Source organism: Phocoena phocoena, chromosome 11 (assembly GCF_963924675.1).
Source record: "Phocoena phocoena chromosome 11, mPhoPho1.1, whole genome shotgun sequence".
Taxonomy (NCBI): domain Eukaryota; kingdom Metazoa; phylum Chordata; class Mammalia; order Artiodactyla; family Phocoenidae; genus Phocoena; species Phocoena phocoena.
This window is the reverse complement of record NC_089229.1, coordinates 48,071,698-48,089,510: the sequence shown is the minus strand read 5'-3', so window position 1 is coordinate 48,089,510 and position 17,813 is coordinate 48,071,698. Positions and strand designations below refer to the sequence as shown.

General features: G+C 41.7%; 1 protein-coding gene across 2 annotated transcripts; it reads left to right on the top strand.

The window, feature by feature from the left end:
• The first annotated feature begins 340 nt into the window (after positions 1 to 340).
• Positions 341 to 17,172, top strand: SLC35E3 (solute carrier family 35 member E3). Of its 2 annotated transcripts, XM_065887544.1 has the most exons (5): positions 341 to 920; positions 1,747 to 1,857; positions 6,029 to 6,187; positions 10,050 to 10,132; positions 14,982 to 17,172. In XM_065887544.1, exons 1-5 carry the CDS (start codon positions 519 to 521, stop codon positions 15,166 to 15,168), a joined length of 942 nt encoding a protein of 313 aa, XP_065743616.1. In that variant the 5' UTR covers positions 341 to 518; the 3' UTR covers positions 15,169 to 17,172. The 2 variants fall into 2 exon arrangements, with proteins under 2 accessions (XP_065743616.1, XP_065743617.1); XM_065887545.1 differs by lacking the exon at positions 1,747 to 1,857 and having other exon boundaries at positions 519 to 920; positions 14,982 to 15,168.
• Positions 17,173 to 17,813: the final 641 nt, after the last annotated feature.

The following is a 17,813-nucleotide window of genomic DNA, read 5'->3' as shown; positions in this document are numbered from 1 at the left end:
TAAAATGTTCAAGAAGTAATGCTTTCCCCTGTTTGGCGAGGGCTAAATTTGCTCAGCACCAAGAATACCTAGCAAGTCTACTCAACCGACACAGAAAATACCAAACAAGAAAGGGGTCCCAGATTGGCGCACCCAGGTTTAGGTAACCCAGGAGGTAGTGGACCAAGCACGCAGCTCGCCGCACCCAGAGCTCAACGCGCCTGCGCAGGTAGAGGCCGCTTCCTGAACTGTTCAAGGGCGGAAGCGCGGGCTCCCCGAGTCACGTGGCCGAGGGCGGAAGGGGGCGGAGCGCGCGGGACGTTCTGCCGCGTAGTCGCCGGCTGAATGGGCGGTGGCAGAGCATGTGTGATCCGCTGAGGCTGCAGCTTGCCAGGGACCCAGAGGTTGCATGCCTCTCCCCGGCCGGACCGTAAAGCCGGGGGCTGCGAGGACGCGGCGGCGGAGGAGGAGGCAAAGGCAGCTGGAGGTAGGCCGGGCGCCCCTTTCCGAGGGTGAAGGGCCCGGGTTCCGCGGGGGTCATGGCAGCGCTGGCCGATAGAGTACGAGGCAGAGGGCGCATCGCCGCCGGGCTCCTGCTCAACCTACTGGTGTCCATCTGCATCGTGTTCCTCAACAAATGGATCTATGTCCACTACGGCTTCCCCAACATGAGCCTGACCCTGGTGCACTTCGTGGTAACTTGGCTGGGCCTGTACATCTGCCAGAAACTGGACATGTTTGCCCCCAAAAGTCTGCCGCCTTCCAAGCTTCTCCTCCTGGCCCTCAGCTTCTGTGGCTTCGTGGTCTTCACCAACTTATCTCTGCAGAACAACACCATAGGCACCTATCAGCTGGCCAAGGCCATGACCACGCCGGTGATCATAGTCATCCAGACCTTCTGCTATAAGAAAACCTTCTCCACCAAAATACAGCTCACGCTGGTGAGTAGCTTCAGCTGGGCGAGGCGCACCTCTTAACAACCCACCTCCTGGACAGTCTTTCTCCCCGGGAAATTTGAATGGTTAACCTTGCGCCACGCTCTTTCCCGTGGTCTGGAAATCCACTCGAGTCCTTTGTGAGCAAGTGAACTTCAGGCTTATTTGGGGAAGGTGAAAAAAAGCCATCTTGGCGCTCTGTTGGGCTTTTAGCCCAGTAGAGTGTGCTTGTGTGAGTTTTAATAACTACTGTTTGATGGAAATCCTTAAATGCTATGATCGGTAAGAAAAGAAAGCTGTGTTGGGTGATGCAAATCTGTGTGGGATTAAGTGCAAAAGCTCAAACTGAAAAGCGTTTATGCTAAACGTAAAATGTTAAGTCTCAGGATATGTTTGCGGCGACATACTGCAGAGGCTTCAGCGTCTTTAAATAAGACTAAAATAATTTTAGCACTTCATAACTTACAGCATTTAAAATCTTAATGCTTTTGTTATATGTTTATATATTGTTTAGACACTGGTTTTGGGGTCCATTTACTACTATGTGCACGCATGTGGTATTTTCTTGCAAACTGCAGTGCATCGACTCATTTTACCCAGAATTTTACTTTAAATAGAATTAAATGTGAGCGTAAATATAGAATTATCATATTTCATTTTGAAGAAATAGGATTACCAGTCCGTTTTTTTTCAAATGGAAAAAATATTTATAGAGGTTCATTGTTTCCTAATGATGTTTTTATGATTAACCTTTCAAGACACTGTGAAAGGAATACTAATTTTATGTCTCATAAATTTAATCTGAACAACGTTTACCTCTTTTTCTTTACAGATTCCTATAACTGTAGGTGTAATCCTAAATTCTTATTACGATGTGAAGTTTAATTTCCTTGGAACGGTGTTTGCTGCTCTTGGTGTTTTAGTTACATCCCTTTATCAAGTGGTTGGTAATTTTTTTTTCTTTATGTGCCCTTTTTAGCAGATTTCATAAATTTTGAAGCTGTGCCCCAAGGTTTAGACAATACAGTATAGAGACAATAGACTGTTGGGAAGAAAGCATAATTGCATAAATTGTCTGACTCAAGGTGAAGAGAAGAAAGGAGACAGAGAAACTTGGGTGTATGATGCTCACCAAGTACCTCCCTACCTGTTTGTAAGTGTATATTACCCATGCTTAACAGTCTGAGTTTGGGGTGATGGTATATTATTTTCTGGGAAATCTTTACAAAATGAATAGTAAGACTTTTTACTTGAGGATTGAGTCCATTGGTTGTATTTACCATTTACTCTTTAATTAAGACATTACTGTGAAGGAGTACAGGTGCAAAAATTTGAACAGGAAAGGAAAATTTGAGATTTATAGATCTTTGCCTCAGAAGATATGCTGCTGTTACAGCTCGTATATTCTAATCATTTTTCTCAATATTTTATAGCAATGGGTATTTCACTTCTTGCACTAGCGCGGTGACTTGCCTGTAACAGCCATTTATTTGACATTTGTTCATGGATTCACTTACTTCATTACCATAAAATCTCAACAAGTATTTTTGTTTGTTTCTTATATATTGGAGGAAAGAATAGTGAATGGCGAAGGGTACAGTGAAACAGTGTTTTCTCTGTACTGAAAACCTTGGACTGGAAATTGTGGTTTCCAGTGCCTGCGTATGGGGAATCAGAGCCAAAATGTGTGACCAGTTTTACTTTTTTCACAAACGTCCACTGGTTATAAACTAAGGCATTCTTGTTACGAATGTTAGGAGTTTAATAATACAGCTTTAGCATCTTAAATTTTTTAGTACTGGTCATTTCAGAAACATTGTTATGTGAAAATTCTGGGGTTGAAAACATTTCTTAGTGGCGGAGAAGCAGTTTAAATGAAAGAGAGCAGTGACATGAGAGGGTGGGGCACCCGCTCAATCTTGTCACTTGGCCTCAAGATATTCTGTCTTTTACTGCAGAGAGAAATCAGAGGAAGCTCAGGTTTGTGCTTTAAGAAAATTGCATTTGGGCATACTTCAGTGAGTTTAAAGTTAAATTTTTTAATTAGATACAGTCAGTGAACATTCCTATTTCTCTTTTTTGTTAAATGGACTTTATTTTTGACCCAGTATGGATTATTTATTAGATATAGCAAGAAATTTCATTTGTTGAACGTTAGAATTTCTTGTATTCCTTACACATCACTTCAATTCAGAGTACTCACTGCCCATGCCAATATGACCATTTTTGTTCACACAAGTTTCAAAATTGCTATAGGGTGGAATCAAAGGATTCTGTATCTCTCAGGTAGATATCTGAAATGAGATTGACCAAGGAATGATTATAGACTAAGTCATGGGCAGAGTTTTTGATTATCAGTAAATGGTAAAAGTACTGGTACAGAATAGGTGTATTCCCTCCCAAAATTCATTTTAAGGAAAGTTGTATTTTCCCATTGTAACCTGGTATAATTTCTAAGTTATTTCTTCTTATGCTGCTAGGGCATTAAAAAGAATTAAGAGATGAGTGACCAACTATTAGTTTTAGTGGTAGAAAGATGGTTGACTCCTTCATTCATTCAAAAGACATTTCTTCTGCTTTATGCTCAACCTTGATACAAAGATAAAGGGCAGCTATAATCCAGCATTGCAGAAACACATGGAGACAGCTGATAACAAGTGGTATAGCTCAGAGTATGAGGAAAGTTCTGAGGAGCACCAGGGAAGAAGGGGTAGTTCTGCACGAGGGCGGTAGTGAGGTAAGATTTTATGGGAAGGTTAACAATTTAAATTGAAGAATGCACAGGAATTCGCTTAGCGAAGAAATAGAGCAGAGGTCTTTCTTTGCAGTGATGTGTGAAAGTACAGAGCATTTTTGGAGAACTTGATTTGTTTGGTGGGACTGGACTGGAGTTGCGTGGTGGAAAGACAAGGCTGAGGGGTGGGTGAGACCAGATGGCAGAGTTTTGAGTGTTATGCTGAGGAAATGTGCCCTTTATCCTGCAGGTACCAGGAGAGGAGTTCAGATGGGCAGTGACTTGATCACTCCCTGTGTTTTAGAAACTTCACTCTGGTGGCAGTGAAGGATGAATAAGAGGGACGACAGGGTGACAGGCAGAGCAGTCAGGAAGTGCTCCATGGTTTAAGGGGAAGACAGAAAGGGCCTGAACAAGGACAGTGGTACTGGACGTGGAAAGGAAAGAACAGACTTCAGAGACCTTTTAGAGAAAGAATTAGTAGGACCTGACTGAATGTGAGAATGAGGAAAATAGGGAGTCTGATCCTTGGAGGAGATTATATCATTAATTATCAGACCAACACAGGAGGAGCTAATTTGGAGAAGGAATTAATCCGCTTAATCTTAAACAAGCTCCTTCAGGTGATACAACTGAAGATGGCCAGTAAGCTGTTTGTTGAAGGTGGGACTTAAAGGATGCTCAAGGAAGGAGGTCAGAGCTGTAGATGTCAGCGGATAGTAAAAGATCAGTGAGGGAGATAAAAGAGGAAAGCCAGACATCTCCCTTACAGGTAGGTGAGCGAGGAAGCAGCGCGAACCAGCAGCCAAGTTCTTCCAAGAGAAATCTGCAGGTTCTGCAGAGGGCTGCGGCCAGAAGGGGACCGAGAGCAGTCCTTTGATGTGGCCACTGGAGGTGAAGGTGCCCTTTTGGGGAGCAGTTTCACAAGAGGGTTGGTGGGCAGAAGCCAGGCTGCACGGCAGTGAGGGCACGTGGTGGCCTCAGAGTCACCACCATTCCAGGCTGTCTGTCTTGTGTCAGAGACACACAGCGGCCCAGAGAGGCTGCTGGAGCAACACAGGGCTGTGCACATACCCTCTGCATTCATTTTTGCTTGCTGCGGTGTCCCAAGCAAAAGAATCAATTCTTTGTCCTTCATGTTCACAGCAGACTCTCATTAAGGCTGACAGGAGTATGCTTCAGATTTCTTGCTCTTCTATTTTTGTCTTGGTGAATTTCTATAGACTTAGAGTTTATGTAACAGTATACCCGGACCTACAGGAAAGAGGATTATGTAGGAGCAGTTATTCAAAAGCCTGGCTGTTCCTGCCAGATCTTATTCAGACAGTCCTATCAAGCTTTCTTTAAAGCCTCATTTTCAGTTATATTTGTGAAGCATTTTGAGAACTGATGGGATTTGAGGCTTTGGGGTGTTGGTTCTACCGAAGGATAGTCTTTTAAAGTTTGTGATTATCTAGTTTATTGAGGAGTATTGGTGTGGGATTACCCACCGAAACGTCAGCCATAAAGAGGAAAGTTCCTTCTACCATCGATTGGGTTTTCTCAAGTGGATGAAAAGACCTCACATACCTTTCTAGCCACACATATTGGCAGCCACCTGGGATAACTGAGGTTTCTGTCAATCTGTAATTAGAGTCCGCCCTGCCCCCCAGTCTTCGTTTTGGGGGCCATTTTTAGAAAGAAATGAAGTCTGACACTGCATCTGTATTCCTGCTTATCCTGCTTATAAATATTACCCTGCTTAGAAATTTCCATTCCTGCCTAATTTTCCCAAGATTGCTGATGCCTGTGGGCCCCGGTATGCATTGACTTTCCCCATCTACTCGGATCAGGAGGGAAAAGAGGATTTTTTTTCTCCTTTATAATTGAGAAGAAAATAGATTATCAGACATTGAATTTATAAAGCTCCTTTCATGCAGGGAGCTTAGTATAATATACATATATATTATTGCAGGGAGCTTAGTATAATATACATATATATTATTGCAGGGAGCTTAGTATAATATACATATATATTATTGCAGGGAGCTTAGTATAATATACACATATATTATTGCAGGGAGCTTAGTATAATATACACATATATTATTGCAGGGAGCTTAGTATAATATACATATATATTATTGCAGGGAGCTTAGTATAATATACATATATATTATTGCAGGGAGCTTAGTATAATATACATATATATTATTGCAGGGAGCTTAGTATAATATACACATATATATTATTGATCTTTGAAATCTTATAGACTCATTAGGCATTTCCTCTTCCCCCCGCCCTGCCTCACATTCCCACGTTCTTAGCTAGAGTTGCATCTTTTGTTTGTTGAGTGATGCTGTTTTTTTCTGCCTAACTCGTTCTCTTTCCTAATTTTCAGTGGGTGGGAGCCAAACAGCATGAATTGCAAGTAAACTCGATGCAGCTGCTGTACTACCAGGCCCCGATGTCATCTGCCATGTTGCTGGTCGCCGTGCCCTTCTTTGAGCCGGTGTTTGCAGAAGGAGGAATATTTGGTCCCTGGTCAGCCTCTGCTTTGGTAAGTTATAATTGTTTTGGTGTCTAAGAAACAAGATAATAATAATTTCTCCATTATTAATGCAATTTTTAGTTTTCAGAGCACTAGCTCAGATCCATTCTCACATTTAGTCTTTATAATCACCCTTTAAGGGAGGCAAGGTAAGGATTATTCATTAGATGAAGAAACTGAGGCACAGAAAGATTGAGGGACTTGCTTAGGGTTAAATTGCCAGTCAGTGGCCAAACCAGGACTAGAATTCAGGTCTTCTGATGTCTGGTTACTGTACTGAGCCCGCCAGGCTATTGCCCACCAATACTTTGGGCATTTTTTTTGTTTCTTAAATAATGAAAATATAACTTTGTTGATTTTCTTGTAATAGTATAAGTAGTACATGCTCATTGTATGCATTTTTGAACATACATAAAATTATAAAGTGAAGGTCTCCCCAAATCCTGCCACACTAAGATAAACACCTTTACCGTTTTGGTGATGATCATTTCATGGATCTCTTTCATATACACAGACACACGCATGTGTGTGTATGTTTAATTTCATATGTATGTAACCGTATTATATATGCTGGGTTTTGGGGAGGTTTTTTTTAATTTATTTATTTTTTTTGCGGTACGCGGGCATCTCACTGTTGTGGCCTCTCCTGTTGCGGAGCGCAGGCTCCGGACGCACAGGCTCAGCGGCCATGGCTCACGGGCCTAGCCGCTCCGCGGCATGTGGGATCTTCCCGGACCGGGGCACGAACCCATGTCCCCTGCATCGGCAGGCAGACTCTCAACCACTGTGCCACCAGGGAAGCCCTTTGGGAGGTTTTTTTGTGGCTGTGCCGCATGGCATGTGGGATGTTAGTTCCCCTACCAGGTATCGAACCCGTGCCCCCTGCAGTGGAAGCGTGGAGTCCTAACTACTGGACTGCCAGGGAATTCCCTATATATGCAGCTTTTATCATGGATTCCTTTTGCTCAGCCCTCCTACCCATACACACATCAACATCCCATTACCTCACCCATGTCCCTTGAAATAAGTCATGTTAACATTCTAGTGTTTGTTCTTCCGTGTTTTTCTCCGTGCTGTGCATACCCACATGTAAACACATACAACGTACACAGCCACAGATGCACGTATGTGCACATAAATTGCACACTGGTTTTTTTACAGAAGTGGGATCATATTACACATGATTTTCTGTATCTTGCTTTTCTCACTTAGCAATGTCCCCTGAAAATCCCTTCAAATCATTCCTTCAGTGCCTGTATAATAGTTCCAGTTCTTAACGCTATGGACAGCATTACAGTAAACATCCTTGTACATGTGTCCTCATGAACTGGTACTTTGTATTCTATGGGTTAGAGTCCTAGAGTGGAATTGCCAGATCAAAGGGACCTGTACTTTGGGGACATTTTTTTAATAAAGTTAGAAAGTATAATCCCCCTATTTAGGAAAGGAACTCCTGCTTCCCATACTTTTAACACAGTCAGTGGGAACGTCTTTTTTGCTGGTGGTGTTGATTTATCAAACTTGCATAGCCCTTACTCTGCTCCAGGCACTATTCTAAGCTCTTTGCAAATATTAACTTATTTGATCCTCATAACAGCTTTATTAGGTGTTTACTGATGAGGGAACTGAGAGACAAAGCGTTAAGTAACTGACTCAAGGTCCACAGCAGAGCCAGATTTTGAATCCATGCATTCCAGATCCAAAGTCCACATTCTTAACCACCCTGCGAGGCTGCCTGTGAGCAGATTGATCGTTGTTTTGAATTCATGTACTTTAGCATTTGCACTTTTTTCCCAAGGTAGAAATCAGTGGACCATCTCTCAGGTAATGTCTCCTCTTACTTTTACAAAAGTTACCCATCTTGGTCATCTTGCCTATCAACCACTGCAGCTTGAGCACCTTAGACTAGGAGGGGAGAGGCTTTATGTGACTGGCCCTCTGACAGATTTGAAAACGAGGACCTCAGCAGAAAGGCCATAAAAAACGTCAAAGAAACAAGAGCGTAGCCAGTCTGAGGCCATTGAATAAGGGAAAGTCACCTGCATTCCTTCTTGTCCCTAGAGGGCATCATTGCCTCAAAGTAGAGCATGTAATTGTGTTTTTAATGATGTGCCAGGTCATCAAGAAATAGGCATGTGACATTCTGTGAACTCAATAAAATTAACAAGGACACATTTCTAGAAACAGTTTTTAAAATCTTTAAGGAGCAAGTTTCTCTTAGTTGAAAATTTAATGGAACTCACTGTTGTAAAACAAATAAGGTGTTACTATTTCTACCTAAATAGGCTGCAAATCCAATTGACCTGGTCTTCTGACTGCACTGATTTAAAAATAGAAAACCCACATGGGACAGAAAGAATCTTCAAATATGACATTTTCTTTGGAATTTAAACTTCTTACTAATTCAAATTGTAACTAATATTTTCTCTAGATTCTCTTATTTCAGAAATAGAAAATGGTTTTATAACTTTTACAATGAAATTGTGGGATACGTTTGGACAGAATGTTGTGTGTGTCTACAGTGGTACAGCTGCTTTGGTCCCCCACCTCAGCCAAGTCGGTTAACTCGCCATCCCATGCACACGCCTGGGCTTTCACGCCTCCATGCTTTGACCCATACTATTTCCTGCCCCTGTTATTTCTTTCTCTAATCAAAACATGCATTTGAAATCCAAAGACTGTTCTTGCTTTCGCAGCCCAGAAGGACATCTCCTGTCTAGAGTCCTACAGAACCTATCGTCTGTTTGCCTATTAACAAGGTAGAGCTCAGGACTCATTTTCTTTTCTTGCCTGAGCTGTTCATCTTGTATTGCACTCTCTCTTTCATGTGGTTAAGAGGTAGCATGGCAGAGCAGGTTAGGAGCAGGGACTCCAGTACCTTGGCCCTTCTTACTGGCTGTGTGTCTTAGGCAAGTTGCTTTACCTCTCTGTGCTCTGTTTTCTTGTCTGTAAAAAGGGAAGATATTTTACTCCCTCATGGCTGTTTGCAATGATTAAATGAGTTAATATATGTAAAATATTTAGAACAATTCTTGGTGCATAATAAGTACTATATAAGTATAAGCTATGATTATCAAGATTTTTATCATGTGCTCAAGCAGTTTCTAAGATCTTTGAGGGCAGGAACCCACTGTGTTCCTTACAAGGCCTGGCCTAGCTTTATAGATACCTGATGAATGCCTACTGATTGAATTTAAATAAGAATAAATATAAACAATTCAATGGAAAAAAGATCTGGAAGGATATATACCAACGTATTAATAGTGGTGAGTGGTTGAGATTTAAAGAATTCCTTATGAGTTCTCTTCACAAGGAAAAAAACTTTTTTTCTATTTTTCTATTATTTAATTTTGTATTCACATGAGATGATGGATGTTCTCTAAACTTGCTGTGGTAACCATTTCATAATGTGTGTAAATTAAATCATGAGGCTGTACACCTTAAACTTACGCAGTGCTGTATGTCAATTATATCTCAATAAAACTAGAAGGAAAAAAAGAATTCTTTATATTCTTGCTCATCTTTATTGTCTGGTTTTTCTGTAATGAATATATATTACTTTTATAATAAGAAATTATTACAAAATAATTTTTCTTTGGATAGATAAGAAAAATGAATCTGGAGATTTACATTCAGAGACAGGATATTGTTGGAGAATTTTCCATTGCATTTTGTAGACAAAATTACATTTGTGAATACTACTCATTCTGCTCTTTAACCCTCAGTTCTTGCTATCTCCCAACTTGATTCTCTCTTTTTAAAAATCTTGTTTTTAATGGTTGATAGCAGTGCCTGATGAAGTGTATTTTCACTTGATGATTGCAATGATTGCAGCTGCTTTGCATTAATGATTCTTCTGGTTTATTTGTAGCTGATGGTCCTGCTCTCTGGAGTAATAGCTTTCATGGTGAACTTATCGATTTATTGGATCATTGGGAACACTTCACCAGTCACGTATCCTTTTCCTAACAACTTACAAATGTGTAGTCTTTTATATTCTCCAAAACTCTGTCACATTGATTTCCTTATTTGAGTCTCACACTTTCTATTGCATGGCCTAAATTGAGTAGAGTGAGTTATTTTTAGTCTCTTACTAGAGTCTGTGGAAATTTAAAGAACTGTGAACTGGGGAAATGGGTTAGCTTTCTGTATGATAAATGCTTTTGAATTTTCTTTAAGGAATAGGTGACCTTTTCCCTTACCAGAATTAACATAGAGCACCATTCCTTGTGCATAGTGGGGTTAAATAAATATTTGTTGAGTGAATAATGGGGTAGATACTTATGTTTTCCATCACTTTTCAGTTCTCGATAGTTTGATAATAATAAGGTAAAGATGTGGTTAATCCAAATAACAGAAAATAATTTCAGACCAGTTGCTCTGACTTTTGAGCTTGGTTTTGTACTTGTCTGACTATGGGTGTGCCTGCTTTTCTCAATATTACTTCAAATCAAGAAGTGGAGTCATGACTTGAATGTCTGAATCAAACTCAGCTGCCCATTTTTCACATTTTGCTTTTAATAAGTGAACACCGAGATGTCAACAAAGTAAAAAAGCAGCATATTTGCCCACTATCAGTAAATAACAGTGATAATAATGATAATTTTTTTAAAAAAACAATACCTGGGGACTTCCCTGGTGGTGCATTGGTTATGACTCTGTGCTCCCGATGCAGGGGGCCTGGGTTCGATCCTTGGTCCAGGAACTAGGTCCCACATGCCACAACTAAGTGTTTGCATGCCACAACTAAGGAGCCCACGTGCCGCAACTAAGGAGCCGGCGCAACCAAATAAATAAATAATTTTTTAAAAATTTATTTATTTAGGGCTTCCCTGGTGGCGCAGTGGTTGAGAGTCCGCCTGTCGATGCAGGGGACACGGGTTCGTGCCCCGGTCCGGGAGGATCCCACATGCCGCGGAGCGGCTGGGCCCATGAGCCATGGCCGCTGAGCCTGTGCGTCCAGAGCCTGTGCAAAAAAAAAAAAAAAATTTATTTATTTAGTTAGTTATTTTTGGCTGCGTTGGGTCTTTGTTGCTGTACACGGGCTTTCTTTTTTCCAGTTGCGGCGAGCGGGGGCCACTCTTCCTTGCGGTGCGCAGGCCTCTCATTGCGATGGCTTCTCTTGTTGTGGAACATGGGCTCTAGGCGTGCGGGCTTCATTAGTTGTGGCACGTGGGCTCAGTAGTTGTGGCTCATGGACTCTAGAGTGCAGGCTCAGTAGATGTGGCGCATGGGCTTAGTTGCTCTGTGGCATGTGGGATATTCCCGGACCAGGGCTCAAACCCATGTCCCCTGCATTGGCAGACGGATTCTTAACCACTGTGCTACCAGGGAAGCCCAATAAATATTTTTTAAAAATTAAAAAATAAACAACACTTAATAAATGTTTATTTTGTGTCAGGCACTGTTCCAAACATCTTGTGTGTATTAAGCATTTAGTTTTTACAGCAGCTCGAAGAGATAAATTCTATCATTTTATTCTACAGAAGAGGAAATAGAGGCACAGAGAGGTTGAATAACTCACTTGGAGTTACCCAGCTGAGAAGTGTGGTGTCCAGATTTGAGCCCAGGTAGTCTAGCCCCAGGATTTATGCACCATGATGCTAGATCAAGGCATCCAAGTATGCACCCTGATTAAGAGCCTCCATTCATTCAGTCAACAAATACTTATTGCATGCCCCCTATAAACTGTTCTTTGACTTAATAAATATTCACATACTGAATATCTACTGTCTGTCAGGCACTGGAGATATAGTAGTGAACCGAAGAGACAAAAATCTTTGCTCTCACAGGCTTAAATTCTGGGAAGGAAGACAGGCTATAAACAAGAAAAATAAGAAATGGGCATATACAGGGCTAGATTGTGTTAAGTGATAAGGAGAAAAAGGTTAAGCAGGAAAAGGGATGTGAAATGTTGGGGACAGGGTTGCAGTTTTACAGAGGGTAGTTGGGAAGGCCTCAGCAAGACAGGTACTTTTGAGGAAAGACCTGAAGGAAGTGAGGTTGCTCTGTGCAGGGCAGGATGGGTAGCGTTCCAGGCAGAGGGGACAGCAGGTGAGAGGCTGGAAGGAAGAAGAAGTCTGTGTGGCTGGAGCGGGAAGAACAAAGGGTGGGTTCTTTGTCCCTGAAGAGTAACAGGGGGCCTGACTGAGCAGAACTTTCACACGAGGACTCCTACACCAAGTGAGAGGGGATGGCATTGGAGTTTTGAGCAGAGAAATGCCATGATTTTCTGTCTGTTCTAATAGGATCCTTCTGGGCTACTGTGTTGAGAACAGACTGGGGGTGCTTTTCAACTTCAGTGCTATTGGCCTTTTTGGTCCAGTGGACAGGCCTGTCCTGCCCATTGGAGCATGTTTAGCAGCATCTCTGGCCTCTACCCACTAGACGCCAGTAGCATCCCTTTCCCCGATTATGAAAACCAAAACTGTGTCCAGACCTTGCCCAGGTGACAAAATCACCCCTGGTTGGGAAAACCACTGTACTGAAAGTGGCAAGAGAAGAAGAGAAACCATCAGGAAGCCATGGCGGTTTGGTACCAGGACAGTCGCAGTGGATATAGTGAGAAGTGATTGGGTTCTGGATATATGTTCAAGTAGAGCCAGCAGGTTTTATTGGCAGACTGGATGTGGAGAATGAGAGAGGAAAGATGGTTGCCACCCGGTTTGGGCCTGAGCACCTGGCAGGGTGGAGTTGCCATGGACTGAAATAGGACAGCCCCCAGGAGGCTTGGGAGAGGGGAGGAAGACCAAGTGCTCAGTTTTGGGTAAAAAGAATCTGAGTTCAAGGTCGAGGTCTCTGTTGGAGGTATTCCGGAGAGAGTCGGTAGTGTGTAGATGTGGTTTGAAGCAGTGAGCCTGGCTGCGATTACCAGGCAAACAAGTGGAAGAAAAAGAGGTGCCCAAAGACCGAGTCCTGGGTCACCTCGGTGTTTAGAGTTTGGAGACATGACAGGAACCAGGCAGAAGGGGCAGAGAAGGAGTGATCAAGGTGGAAGGAAGGAGGACAGGGTGTAGAAGCCAAGTGAGGAGGAAGAGGAGTCAGCTGTGTCCAAGGCCGCTGACAGGTCAAGCTCGAGGAAGGCTGGAAAGGAATGGAGGAAGGGATGTGGTGAGGTGGAGGTTTTGACGAGAACTTCTGTGTGTCCAGGTGGAAGCTGACCGGAGCAGAGTGGAGAATTAGAGAGAGGAATTGGAGATGTCAGGTATAGACTGCACCTGTTTTGTTCTGTGTTATTTTTCTAATTTACAAAAGGATTCACTGAAGCATTTCTTTAAATTTGCCTTTCCTCTCATGTAAATATTGTTAACAGATCATGAGCACTTCAAAGCGAGGCTGAGGAGTAAGGAAATGCTGAAGTGCGGGAGCCGGTTCACTTGAAGATAGCTCGTAATTGAAAATGAAGCCTGCTTTATTATGGTTATAATTAACGTCCTCGGGAAGGTCCTCCATCCCGCAGGAAAATTACCCTTCTTGGGTCGGGCCAGCACAGGTACCCTGGTGACTCAGCCTGTGCTCTCCTGCTCGGAAGCAACTTCCAAGCTGCTTAGTTGGGCTCAGAACAGAGGAGGGAGCCTGGGCTTTGAGGTCAGACAGGTCCAGGTGTGCCATCCCGGCCTCTTCGCTGCCTGTGGGCCTGCGTGACTTGTGGTAGATCTCGGGTATCACTCTCATCACTTATGAAACGGGGGTTGGGGTACCTACAGAGTTGGGTGAGTGCTTGAGAGAATGTGTCCAGCACCTGGCAGGTGTTGATTATGCGTCAGTACTGTGTTGATAGCTGACCCGTAGGGTGCTTACTGGGTACTCGAGGCCTCGCGTATATTAGCTTAGTTAATCCTCACAGTGATGCTGAGGCACAGGGTGGTAGCTCTTTCTGGTACTGTTTTTGGGAAGAGTAGATGGGTACATATCAGACCTCTGAAAAATAATAAAGTACTAATCCATATATAAAAAACTATTTAAAATACAGGAAGAGAATAATTTAGAAAGGAACCATTTGTGTGTCTTTAGTTTGTCTTTTAAATGAACAGTGATTTGGAAACATCCTAATCCAGCAGCAAGTTACTGGCAGTCTGCTCATCTCAAACATGGACTTTGGAGTTAAATAGACCCATCTGTGTTTGGCCTCTGGCTCTGCTGCTTACTAACTCTGTGATCTAAGTTACTTAAAATCCTCAAGCCTCTACAGTAGTAGATGGGAGGAGTGATACCACAGTGAAGGGAAATGTGATGCTTAAATAAAATGGTGTTATATATGCACCTGGCGTAGTGCCTGGCATGTATTGGTGCTCAGTGGTGTTCCATCCCCTGTCCCCGATTCCCTCTTAAACTTAAGCACACTGGCTGTGTTGACCTTGTGTCAGCCATCTGGCACCTTTCACGTCTCACCTTATTTGCCAAGGGAGGTTTAGAAATGGTGCCATGAAACAGCATCACAAATTGCTCTACAAAAGACCTTCTCTGTACCTTGTTCTGAATCCCTTCGCCACCCTTGTACTGCAGCCCCTTTTCTCTTCTTTGGAGAGGTCAACAAGGAGAGTTGAGGCAGTCTCCTGTCACTGATTACTTGCTAAAACCTACCTGAAGAAGCTAGGATCAAGCCAGCACTTCACTGAAGTTCCTGTTCTTTAGATGGGGTGGGAGGCGGGGCGATAGGGGCAGGGGTGGGGCCGCTGTTTAGTCTGCGTTTCGTGCACTTCTCTCCAGGCACAGGAAGCTTTTGCTTCGTGGTGTGTGTGTGTGTGTGTGTGTGAATATAACATCTGGCTTGTTCTTTTTTATCCTTATCTAAAAACCTCAGCTATAACATGTTTGGACACTTCAAGTTCTGCATTACTTTATTTGGAGGATATGTTTTATTTAAGGATACATTGTCCATTAATCAGGGTCTTGGCATGTTATGTACACTATTTGGCATTCTTGCCTATACGCATATTAAACTCAGTGAACAGGAAGGAAGTAAGAGTAAATTGATGCAACGTCCTTAATTAGGTTTTCATAGAGAAAAGAAAGTCGCCTGAAGAAGATAAAAAAAGAAGTATTAAGTGTGCAAGTTACTTTCAAAGATGAAACAAAAATCATATTGCAAAATACATTAAATGATGGTTTGAAAGAAGTTAAGCAAAGGAGATTTTATTCATAAATATGACTTTCTTGGGACTTACCTGGTGGTCCAGTGGTTGGGACTCCACGCTTCCACTGCCAAGGGTGCAGGTTCGATCCCTGGGAACTAAGATCACACAAGCCGTGTGGCACAGCCAAAAATTAAAAAAAATTTTAAGTAAAAATAAAATAAATATGACTTTCTCTTTTACAGTACCTTTTTTAAAAAACGTAATTCTCTAAAACATGGCTCATGCTTCTCTTCAAAGATGATTCTATGAAGTACACAGAACGTTTGCTTATATCAAATGAAGTACATGAAATTAAAGTTCTGTAATGGTGACAAAGGAATTCAGATCACTGTACTACAAACGTGTAGTGGTTTTTAAGGAAGGACACGTAGGACTCCCCCACTTGCTCTTAGGTGGTCCCCAATGTGAGCCCAGTTAGAATTTAGGCCAAAGTATTCAAGTCAGAATTTAAAGCTAGCATTTCTGTTGATATTTTAGTTGTTTTCGTATAACTTCCTGCTTTTTTCATTTATAGATATGAAATAACATTTCTAGAAAGCAAAGTGTAGTAAAGGGGACCATAAGCCAAAATCTGGTTCTAAAAGTACCATTTCTCTAGTAGAAAATTCATGTAAGAAGTCAGATGTTATCAAAAAAACTACAGTTTCTGTAGGTATTTTCTTGTTTTGAGCTCTTGGTGAACTCTAGAAACTATACATGAAGTTAAAAAACAAAATAGCTCCGTGTTTAAATGGCTCAAAGAAAGGACTACGGGAGGAATTGAGCAGGTTCCTTCTTATCCTGGTGACTGTTCTTCTGGCCTCTGAGCATTTCGTGTTGGTAATTTCTTAAGACTACCTTCCTGCCGTCATTCCCTACCCACCACGTGTGAGGCATCCGTGGAGCTTTCTTTGGCACTGAAGGATTTGGAGTGAACTATGTCAGCCTTTCTAAGGGGGCTGAGGAAAATCCTTGAGCAGCAAGTCAAGGCAAATGTACTCAAAGACTAAGCAGAAGCTTGATGAAGATACGAGGAAAGATTTGAGAGAGAAGTAGAGAAGCAGTCAATATTTAACAAGTTCCATGAGTTTTTTAAAGGGATAATTAAAAAAAATGTTATGGGGGAAATACATGATACTGAAAGAAATAATTGTGCCACCTATTTAATTGCAAAATCTATTTCTGCCTTCCAACTTTTGACATTTGAGAATTCAAAGCAGTTGTTGATAACCTCTCACCATAAATTGACTGAAAGAGGTAATCCCTCTTGTAATAATTCTTTTTCTAAACATTGTTTAGAAACTTCAGGTGAGAACACAACACTTAGGAGGACAAAGAGCCACGTGTATAAAATATGCCGTTTAGGATTATTTTTTTCCTGGCCTGTTTGAAGTGAAAAGCCTCACTGAAAATCTTATTTTGACAGAATTTCAATGTATCAGTCAATCTGTTGTGTGATTTTTATGTGTGGTTTTCTGTTTTTGTTTTAAATACTTTTGGTTCTTCTCTGTTTCCAAAGATACATTTTATTGTGCTAAGAAATACAAAGCAGATTGTCTTGCCAGATGGACCTCAGGAGTTATGTTTGTCTAAGAAATGTTCTCTGTGTATGTTTAAATTAACATATAATTATTTCCCCAAAGCTGGAGAAAAGTATTTCAGAGGATTATGCGACTTCTGTGCACTAACAGCTGAGTTGATTTGTGCCATGTACAAATTCTTCTTAACTGTAAATACAACTTGGGGAGGGGATTTATAATAAATGTTGGGGGAGAGTTATAATAAATGACCGATGTCAATAGGAATGCAAGGAAGGTTGGAACAAGACAGCATGGGAGGGTACGTATTTATAAGTGAATAAAATATGTACTCCTGGAACTAGAGCCTGATAAACAGTTTTTGCCCTGAAGACCATCTTCCCATTGAAAAGGAAATTCCTGGGGGAAAAATGTTCCAGACCATAAGGACCAACCATAGAGACAAACCAGAAATGCAGTGCTATGGAAGAAAGCATGCTGGCTGTCCTTTTGTTACGGATGTAACTGCATTTGTTTTTTATTGTATGTTCGATGACTGGACTTCAGCTGTTACCTGTTATAAATAAAGAGAACCTGATGTTTTTACTTTCAAGTCGCATGTTAGGACCGGCAGAAGAAGGATGGCATCTGTGTATATGCAGGGGTAGTAACAGTGGCCTGTCCAGCCCCCAAATATGCAGCATCTAATGAAACAAAATCCTCATCTCCCTTTTAAAATAACATAAAGGAGAAATCTTTTTCTATGAAATGAAGCAAGCTTTTTCCTGTTGCATTTTTAAAAATACTTTTTAAATCTTGCTAGTTTCAAATCAGTGGTCATCTTTTCTAAAATAATCTACTTAAAAGTGACAGCACTAATCGACACTCCACATTGACCCCATCGGTGAATAGTTGTTGGGTGAATGAATATGCAGAATGGCCAAAGGAGAAAGTGTGATTAAACGAATGAAGACCAGATTTATTAGATAGATTCTGTTTTGC